This window comes from Cyprinus carpio, chromosome B25 (genome assembly GCF_018340385.1).
Source record: "Cyprinus carpio isolate SPL01 chromosome B25, ASM1834038v1, whole genome shotgun sequence".
Classification (NCBI taxonomy): Eukaryota; Metazoa; Chordata; class Actinopteri; order Cypriniformes; family Cyprinidae; genus Cyprinus; species Cyprinus carpio.
Window position 1 is genome coordinate 12,168,207 of NC_056621.1, and position 11,004 is coordinate 12,179,210.

General features: G+C 33.5%; 1 protein-coding gene across 1 annotated transcript in view; it reads left to right on the forward strand.

Annotated features, from left to right (window-relative positions):
• Positions 1-8,610, forward strand: part of LOC109065836 (polypeptide N-acetylgalactosaminyltransferase 18-like) — a 49,061-nt gene extending 40,451 nt beyond the window's left edge. The window contains exons 10-11 of the mRNA XM_042753045.1: positions 3,708-3,872; positions 7,672-8,610. Coding sequence (XP_042608979.1) covers positions 3,708-3,872; positions 7,672-7,818 — 312 coding nt within the window. The 3' untranslated portion in view covers positions 7,819-8,610. The remainder of the gene's footprint in view (positions 1-3,707; positions 3,873-7,671) is intronic.
• The last annotated feature ends 2,394 nt before the right edge of the window (positions 8,611-11,004 follow it).

An 11,004-nucleotide genomic window follows, 5' to 3' on the forward strand; every position in this document is an offset into this window, starting at 1 on the left:
ATTTAGACAGATTCCAGGGCTATAGTCACTGTAATGAATCTCAATAAAGAGCAATGACTTAGAACACAACCTGGGAGGGTTGTTTCACCACCACAGGGGCATCATTTAAATGTGGACGAATTGTAGAATGTGAATATGTGACAGAGATATATAAATGAGAGAGAGCGAGAGGGAGGGAAAGACAGAGAAGAGCACTGTCAGCATGATTTTAACTACTTAGCTGGGTCTCTTACACCTGCTGAATTCATATCCATGTGTGCTTCCAGCTCTCTTATTGGAAACGACACAATGGTGCCAAGCAATGCAGTATAATGTTTTCACTTTCTATTCTTGCTGATTCAAAACTTTCTAGAATCTGTTGAGGAAATCAGAAATACACCACTGCTAATTACAGTACATTTTTGAGGCTCCAGGGCTTTAACTTGTTATTATTGTTTTTTTTTGTTTTTTTTTTTACTATTATTAAGTATTGCCTGTGATATATATGTGTATATATTGTATATATATTATATCAAAATGTGATGCAAAACTGTTTATTTTGCAAATTATTTTTATTTATTTATTATTATTAGTAATAATAATAATAGTAAATAATAATATATTTTATATAATTCCCACGTTCCTACAGATGTATAGGTATAAGTGTTATAAGATAATTATATATATATATACTATATATATATATATATATATATATATATATATATATATATATATATATAATTTTATTTTAAATCATTTTAAATATATACAAAATGATTTATTTAATAATAAAAAATACAGTTATTTAAAAATAAATAAATTATCAATTAAATTATTGAATATTATTTACTACTACTAATACTACTGCTACTACTACTACTAATATATTTTATAAAATTTCTATAATTCACACAATGCTACAGAGAATGGATAATAATAATAATTGTTCTATAATAATAATATTATTATATTATTTTAATATAATATGTAATTTTATTATATATATATATTATATATATATATTTTTTTTTTTTTATTGAATATATTGCAAAAAAAATGTTTTTTATTTATTTTAATACTAATACTACTACTAATGTTTTATATATAATAATTATATATTTTTATATAATATGTTCTAGAAATATATATATATATATATATATATATATATATATATATATATATATATATATATAATAAAAATATATACAAAATATATATAAAAAAAAAAATTTTTAGTAGTATAATGATTATATATTTCATATAAATCCTGCAATCTTACAGGGGATAAGCATTTTGGAGAATGGGTGGATTTAATGTAATTGTTCTCTCTCTCTTTCTGTGTGTGTGTGTGTGTGTGTGTGTGCAGATATACATTTAAGTTCTCTACCAGCCAGACAATTTTTGCATAATTTACAGTGCATCTCATGTCTATTTGCACACTTAAACTGACTGGAATCATTCTGATAGGATGTGAGCAGTCTCTGGATTTGTTTTATCTTTAATGGGCCGTTAGACAATACCTCAGCTAAGCATATTAACACCGTGACAGTTGCTCGGGGATTTGAGCATGTTGGAAATGAAGCATAGACACGCTCGCTCTTTCTTTCAGTGCGTATCTCCCATTCATTGGGCAAAAGGAACAATTGTTCCCATACAACATCCATAAATCTCTTAAGAAGAGAAAAAGCAAGCTTTTCCTCAAGCAGTGCTAAATGAGTCCCTGGCAAGATCAGTCATTGTTTTTCTTCTCTCTTATATTATTCCCTGCCCCATTTTAGCCCTCCATCCCTTCCCGTCACAGTTCCAGTGCTCATCAAAGGATCCCGAAGGACATGCATTGTTTCTATTGTGAATGAATGATTAGTTGTTTTATGTGTCCATGGAGATGCACTCGCTGCCTGTTCAGCCTTTGTGTTTGCAGAGATTTTCATTTCAAGGTGCCTCACAAAAGTTTGAACAGTTTTGCATTGGTGCCGTTCCAAAGTCAAACAATTTGATTTGATTTTACTGTAGGCTCAGGTGTAATCTTAGAAATACATATTCCTGACAAACATAAACAGTCTCGGTAGAAAGCATGGTAGCTCCTAAACAATACCAGAGAGAAGAAGAGGAGAATGCCTAGCTCTGTATCAGATATTGCAGAACTGATTGTAACACAATTTTTGGATTGCTAAAATTGCTCTAGACGGTATACAACCAATTTAATCAATGTATTTGAGAGAAGTATGTGTTTTTGTGATGCGCTGCATGAGCTAATCAATAATACTGTTAGCACTTCTCCAGGCTCAGGCTTTTGAAGTGAAATATCAATCCATCCAGACCCTGAAAAAAAAGTGGGCATATTGCATGAAATGAATTCTTTCTGAAAGTGCTTGTTTTTCAGTAAGGCGAGGGATTAAAGTATGAGGGCTATTGATTTAGGACTTGGTCCAACAAAATGTGCATTAGTGATTCAAAGCAAATGTTGAATATCAGAGACTTAGTTCTTTTGCCTCATGCCAACAAACAGTGTTTACCTAAAGTTCATGTGAATAAAATCATTTAGTTTAAGCCAATATTAACTAGCTTTCATTTTTTTTTTATAAATGGAGAATTTAAATGGAAGTATTTTTCTATAAAATAAAAATGTATATTTTTTAATTTCAAAATTACTATATTATATTTAGGTTTTATATATATATATATATATATATATATATATATATATATATATATATATATATATATATATATATATCATATTTTTAAAATTACTATATGTGTGTGTGTGTGTGTGCTCTATCATTTTGACAATATTTTATAACACTAACACTAACACCTACATAGAAACAAACAGAACATGTATCAAAGTGCAGCTGTTAAATGTCCCATTACTGACTTTCTTTCTTCTTAATAAAAGTATGTGCTTTCCCACCACCAGCCTTGTACACACACTTTAAGTGCTTTGTAGAAGCAGCCGATCAGCATTCAGCCCATGTTTGAATGGTGGGTATGAAATTAACAAATGAGAGTCAGTCGATAAGAAAAAGTTTTTCTTCCCTCTTGAGCCCATTAAGATGCAATACTAGGTATCAACACTGGGATTTGGAACTGAGCCACATTGTCTGAGAGATTTCACGGGAAAGACACAATTATCAAACATGAATAATTCATTTTATTGGCTGGGTAATACAGAGCTCAATAACACGCGCTGTACAAACAGACATTCAGACGGCCCAAATGCATGAATCAGAATGATAAAGGATATGTCATGATTATTAGTTCAATCCCGGGTTTGATATAAAAAGCCTATGCTTCAATGTTCAACATATAAGTGTTCATGTAATAGTTTCTTAACAAAACATGCTTTTATTTACTAAATTGATTTTATAAATTTTAATTGTACAAAATATTGAAACTGATGTATACTACTTTTCAAAAGTTTGGGGTCCGTAAACACTTTTTCTTAATGTTTTTGAAAGTCTCTTATGCTCACTAAGGCTGCTATTATTGCATCAAAAATACAGTATATTGAATATATAGTAAAATTTAATTTATTCATGTGATGCAAAGCTGAATTTTCAGCATCATTACTCCAGTCTCCAGTGTCACACGGTCCTTTAGAAATCATTCTAATATGCTGATTTGCTGCTCAAGCAATATTTCTTGTGTCCAAAAGTTAAGTCTGGTTATGCACATATTAATGCATAATTTAAGCATGCTTGTCTCTTCTGTTGTTTTAGAATGTGTACTACACAAGCTCTCAGCAGCTGCATGTCGGAGGCTTGAGTCCGACCATCGACGACGATGATAACAAGTGCCTGGTGGATGTGAACGGCCGGCCGCGACTGCTGGAATGCAGCTACGCCAGCAACAAGCACATGAAGCTCTCCTGGCTCTTTACTCAGGTATACTTTCACGGGAAACAATCAATTGTATGCTCAAAACATTTTTTATGCTGGTTTTGTTGCCCTATATCTAAATAAGTGTAGTATTGCAGTGGTCAGTTTTTGCTGTCTCCTCTGTTTTTTTTTTTGTTTTAGTTGTAGTTATAATAAGCTTTAATAACCCTGGCCATAAAGATCTTCATTGCATTCTACACAATCCTCATTAGACAGACATCCTTTACTGCACAACTCATTTAAAGCCGATGTCAAAATCGTTCGATTTTTTTTAACAAGTTTTGGTATCATTGAAGTACTAGTTCAAAACTTTCCCTTAAAATTTGCTGTCAATTTGCAGCATCTGTTAGCCCTCCGGCTGTGCGACTGCAGTGGACACTTTCTGGATATCGAGCATTAATAATTCAGAGGTGTGTGTGTGTGTGTGTGTGTGGGTGTGTGTGTGTGTTGTAAAGCTTTTTTTAATTCAATTTGAGCGCCGTTCTGGATCGCAGCAGACATCTTGATTTCATCCGCACGTAATATATGCCTCTCTATTAAAAGCCAGGTGAATTAATATATGTCACAGCAGGCGGTGTCGTCTAAAAGGTTTAGCTGAAGTGTGCTGGAAATGTCAGAACGGGTTATTAGGAAAGGGTAATGCTGCCCCCTTGGGAGAGAAGTCGAAGTAGATGAACAAACACGTGCTTACAGGAAAAGTGTAAGAGTATGAATGATATCAGTTCTCACACAAACCCTCGGGACATGCTTTAATGTCTCACACGGGCTCAGTGGGATAAAGACAGCCACCTTTTTTCTTCAGGTTATTTAAAATGGAATCAGGTGGGCCGAATCCATTGTGGCCTTTTAGGTGCGATGAATATTTGATGACAAACCAGTGAAAGAGTGATCTGGCTCTTGACTCATAGGAGAGCATCAGAAATGGCTTTAATTAAGTTTTTATCGACTCACATTGTCTGTTGACAGTCTGCTTTTCAGTCTGTAACCAGGATACCGCTTGACAGGTCGTGAATAAATGCGCCGTTAAGCTTACCTGACATATGTACCCAGCTGAAATATATTATTTCGCTCTTTAGGGTGTTTGGCACCACCAGCAGTCAGTGACATTATTATTTTAGGGAGGCTGATTTGGAACAAAACATAATTGAAGCAGATGCTGTGTTCCTGTTGCTGACGCCTGTTCAACGATGCATGCCAGATTATTTTATAATTACTGGGGTCTTAATAATACCTTGTTTATTATGTACATGACCACGAAAAATTACATGGAGTCATACTACTTAAATTTTATTTCACAAAATTGAAATATAGAGTGAGAGAGAAACAGTGCTGGGTAGATTACTTACAAATTGTAATCTGTTACTGATTACATATTACATGATGAAAATTGTAGTCAGTGATGTAATGTACATTAGTCATTTTAGGTAATGTGTTCTGACTACTTTTGGATTACTTTTAGATTACTTTTGACTAGTGCTATTGTCAAACGATTAATTGTGATTAATCGCATACAAAATAAAAGTTTTTGTTTACATAATATATGTGTGTGTACTGTGTATATTTATAAGGTATATATATATATATATATATATATATACACACACACACACACACACACACACACACATGCATGTATATATTTCAGTAAAATATGTTGTTTATATATTAATTATATTTATATATAATATAAATTCTGTGAATATAAATATAAACGTGAATATTTTCAAAATATATACTGTATGTGCACGTATTTATTTTGTATTTATATATAAATAATGTATACACACATATATTATGTAAACAAAAACTTTTATTTCGGATGCGATTAATCATGATTAGTCATTTGACAGCATTACTTTTGACCTTTAATTTAAATGTGATTATTGTTATAAAAAAGAGAAATAACATCTCTATCAACATCATCAACTGTATTAAACATAATAGTAACACTTTAGTATAGGAACCAATTCTAACTATTAACAAGTTGCTTATTAACATGTATATTATTAACATATTGGCTGTTTATTTGTACTTCTAAAACACATATTCTGCATTACCTTATTATATATCCCTAATCCTACCCAATACCTAAACATAACAACTACCTCGCTAATTTATGTTTACTTGTTTACATTTAATTATGTTTAATTAAATGTTTTAGTACAGCGTTCCCTAAACTGGGGTAAATGTAATGTGTTGTTAAATTATTTAAAAATTTACCTTAAATCTCAGTGGGACTTCAAGTAAATAGTATAATTGTGTTTTCAATACAAGATATAATTGACTGAGAGGTGCTTTTGTCCCCAAATTCAGAAGCATGTATTGCAAATTAAATTTTGATGTTTTTTTTTGAAAATGTGATTTTTTTTTTTTTTTTTTTTTTTTTTTTTTTTAAATCTTGTTTTATTGTGCTTTATTGTTAGTTAGCTGTATTTTTTTGTTGTTGTTATTTTTACTTAATCAAAATAACAACTGCAGTGTGACTGAGATTAATTGGAATGCACAATGAAAAAACATGATTGTTATCTGTTTTTGCAAATGAACTCTTCATTAACATACATGCCCATTTATATTGTGAATATGTACTGTATTCAATATGACACACATTCAAATTTTATATAAAGTAAAATTGAAAAGATAAATATTTAAATTAATATCATTATTCTTATTATACATCTACAGTTGTTATCTTAATGGTTATTTAATACTTGAGTATCATTTGTGTGAGCTGAACATGTTAAGCAATCACACAACCATTTAAATAATACTCAGACAATTGAAGGTCAGTGGTAAAGATAGTTATATCCACAACAGGCTTGTGCACAATGAATTCTTCCTGTTTTATTTAAAACGCAACTTTGCTTTACATAATTATAGGATGCGCCTCATGAGTCACTGGCGTAAATCGGAATGAGAGGAGGCATGTTGTATGACTCTCTTGCTCAGCATTAAATAAACATATGGCTAGTTGAAAATCTAACTTGATTCAAAAAACTAGATCTTTACACAATCTGAAGAAAATTTGTGCATCGTGGTTCTAGAGTGTTCTAGGGAGATCTTGGTCACTGGTGTAAGTTTAAGACATTGGGGTTAGAGTTTTATTCAAGTGTAAAGTTGAGTTCTAACTAATGCACTATACACTATGCACTACTCTACCATCTAAATTGTTCTAAATTGCCACCACTAACCACCATATGAAGGTATTCTATCCAATAATGTAGTTTCGCACTTAGCACAGTGTATAACATTTTGTTTTTAAATGCTAATGTTGCAGCCATGGAAATTAAAAGTGCCATAAAAGTAATACAAATATGCATCTTCAATAATATGATTTAGCCTGTGTAGCCAGACATTTGGCGTTTCAAACACCTTTGATTTCATACGGTGGCAGATGATTGGATGAGGGCGACACTTCGCCCAGGGCCGCCTCTTTCATGTTTCAGCTGTCTCCAGAGCCTCCTTCAGCACTGTAAGACTCTCAATCCTTCAGGCTCTTCTTCAGAAGCAACCACTTCAGGAACATCACTTTCCTTTTGACATTGTTCTGAAAGGCTTTGGTGGTGTATTTCATACTGTATTTACTGACTGAAAGAAATATGTTTCTCGAGGTGCAAGTGTCGCTTTGATTTCTCACTTAGTGCTGCTCGGATTCGGCATTAGAAGGACATGTCTACTCCAGCTTTTTTGGATTAATGGATTATATTACTTTTTTTGTGAAAAGTGTCATACAAATCAACATCCTTCATGATCCTGGACAAATTTAATGTCAATGTTCACTCATTTGGATGTGTATTGTGTCTTGCAGGGAGGATCCATTCAGAATAGGAAGTCGACGCGTTGTTTGGAGTTGGTGGCAAGTGCAGACGTGGATCATGGATATCAGCTGGCCCTTCAACAGTGCAGCAGTCAAAAATGGACAATTACCAACATTTTGCCTGGGAAGGTTCTATAAGCATAGTGTCTAACGGGACACATCTCTGGATATGTAGTGGACTGAGATACAGTGTCCCTTTACACATTGTTGTGTCGAGGGAAGGCTGCTGTTCTCTGTTATTTAACACTGTAAACATCTTCATGTCTTGTGTCGGACCTCAAAGCCAACATGTGTCAAACATTTCATTTTTACCAAAAGAGATGGTTTAGACTAGAGACAATGATGCTTAAAGGGATAGTTCACACAAAAATGAAAATCCTGTCATTAATTACTGACCCTCATGTCGTTCCAAACATGTAAGACCTTCATTCATCTTCTAAACACAAATTAAGATATTTTTGAAGAAATCCGAGAGCTTTCTGACCCTCGGTAGACAGCAAGAGAACTACCAAGTTCAAGGCCCAGAGAGGATTTTAAGGACATCATTAAAATAGTCCATGTTCAACCATATTGTTCATAATTTCTTCTCTTCTGGGTCTGTCTGTTGCCATTCACGAGAGTACCGAAGGTCTTACTGGTTTGGAACGACATGAGGGTGAGTAATTAATGGATAGTTCACCCAAAAATTTAAATTCTGTCATTATTTACTCACCCTTTTAATTTTTTCAGTGAACTGTCTCTTTAAATGTTCTGCTGTGTTATTGGCTCTTGTGTATTTAAGCATTTAGTAGTTTTGCTACTGTGTAGCACAAATTTAAAATGTTTTTTTTTCTCAGGTTTGTGAATGATGATTGTGATTATTTGATGTGGAAAAAATATTTTATAAATGTAAATATTCTTTCTTAAAAATAATAAAGACTTTTAACTCATCGTTCTTGAATTTTGCATAAGACCATCTACAGCTGGTTAAAACTGCTTTCTTCAAAGGATGGGAATTTAAAAATAACAAATGCTATGGTATAAAAACTTAATTTAAGTTCAAGAAGTCTCTATTCATACAGTTTCTCTATTCATACCATAAGAGTTCTCGCATTCACAGAAATTAAAGCTCCACATTCACAGCTCAGTCAAATTCATTTCTGCTTTCGGGAAAATCTCGTGTTTTCCATCTTCCCATCTCTTGTGGGACAAAACCATCATTTTAATCAAAGTCAGCAACACTTGACATCCTCACAGAGCTCTGAGCTATCCAAATCCCTCAAATTTCTCAAACACAGACACGCACGCATGCTTGAACAAGGAACAACAGTTTCATGAGTCTTTCTGTCATTTCTGTTTCCTAGGAAAAAAGAGGAAAAAATATCGGAAAGGCTGGAACCTCAAAGACAGAACTGGAGATTGTTGTTTGTTATATTTAGACCACTGAAGCATTTCTTTATTTACGCTATTTAAACAATTCAAAACCTCTAAACATTGTCTTGACAGTCTCTTGGAAAAGCAGCTTGCAAAAGCTACAGTACATCCCCAGAGATGGAAAATCTAAATGAGTTTTAGAAGTGCATTTGTCAGGAAGTCTCCAATATACCTGCATCCTTGAAATAGTTTGTATCGATTAAAAAAATCCACACTGAGACCGATCATGAAACAATTTCTCATCTTCCTTCTATTTCTCTCTGCACTTCCAGACCTGTCAGATATACAGTTTGCCTCCTGAGATGATAAAACTCCTATTCCAACTGACCTTCTGAGGGACAAAATGAACATATTTTGTCTGGAAGCACTTTTTATAAGAGCTCCTTGGCCTTATTTATAGCAATAATAATAATAATAAAGAATACCAGGATGGTTATAGCAACGTTTTGCCCAAATAACCCAACAAATTAGTTATTTTATAACCCGATGCATTGGGTTAAAATAACCCAACATTAGGTAGGTGCTATAGTAACCCACCATTGGGTTATCTGTTGGGTCATTTTAAATTCAAATCTATTTTAAGTGAGAGAAGTGTGAGAAGCACAGAGCATTTGGAGAGCTTGTCATCAGACCTGAAAAGTGTTTGGTTAGCACTTCTGAACCTCATAATCCCACAGGCTGAGAAGCCAAACACTCTGAGTTTATTAAATCACTTTATTCTCCCAAGGACCTTCCACTATCTGCTACAGTTCTTCTTCATGAAGTGCTGTGCAAATGGAGCAAAGTACTGAACATGGAGAAAATTTGATTCTCTATTATAGTGAACAGGAAATTGTTTTTTGCCAATAACATTATTCACACTACATAATGTTCTGCATTTTTAGGTATTATATGAAACAATATTATTGCAGTGTTTGGTACACTGTAAGATAGGGTCACATTTACCATTGTTCGGCGAATTTTCTAGGCGAAATACGAACGCTATCTCGCGGTGAAGTAGCCTATTTCACGAGGTGGCTATTCGCACAAACTCACTCGTACCATTTCTGTGACGGTTAAATTTAGGGACGGGGTCCAGCCTACTAATGCTTAGATCATTAGCAAATGTTCCTTTTGTAGCTACAAAATCAAATGGCATGAAAATATAAGAAAACTTTTAATATCTTTTTCACTGACTTTGCTGGAGTGTTTTAATTCACCCCCAGAACTCTGGGTTTAATGTTTGATTATAGGCCTGTGTTTTATGTTTAAATGTGTATCCTTAATGTAAATTAAGGTGTTCTCTATTGAACCGACAGTTCCATATCTTGAAAATATCAAATACTAAAAGCAAGAGACTGGAGTCCTTAAATTCAGCTGCATTAAATGAGGTAAAAGCGTATGGTTTTCTCTTCATGGGCAAGAAATTAGCCAGTCCCATCTGGCGTGCACAGGCCCACTGAGACATTTCAAGAAGCATATTGCTGTTCGTTTGTATATTTCGCTGTTGGCACCATCTGCATTAATGGAAACTGAAACAAAAGGAAATAATGACAGTTCACACAATCATATGTTGCTCAGCGTTCATGCTGTGGTAGATAATGGAGCAGAAAAGAGTTCAAGCTTGATTAACTGGATTCACTAGCAACTGTGAAACCATTTCTGAAGGATGCTGGCTGGAAATGGCAACAGAAGGCAATAGAAAAATTGTCTAATTGCCATCAGTTGACGGAGAACAAATTTAGTTGAAAAGACCACACTAGAGATCTGAATGTTAGCCCAGTTTAATATGAAGACAAAAATCCCAGCCGAAGGCTAGAGCCTTTATAGGCTCAGACAGACACTTGCATAACTTTTTTATGCATTCAAAAAATTTTCTAACATAGAGGAAACGTTTAACAAGAAAAGTGTTATTTTAGCAATAATTAAGGT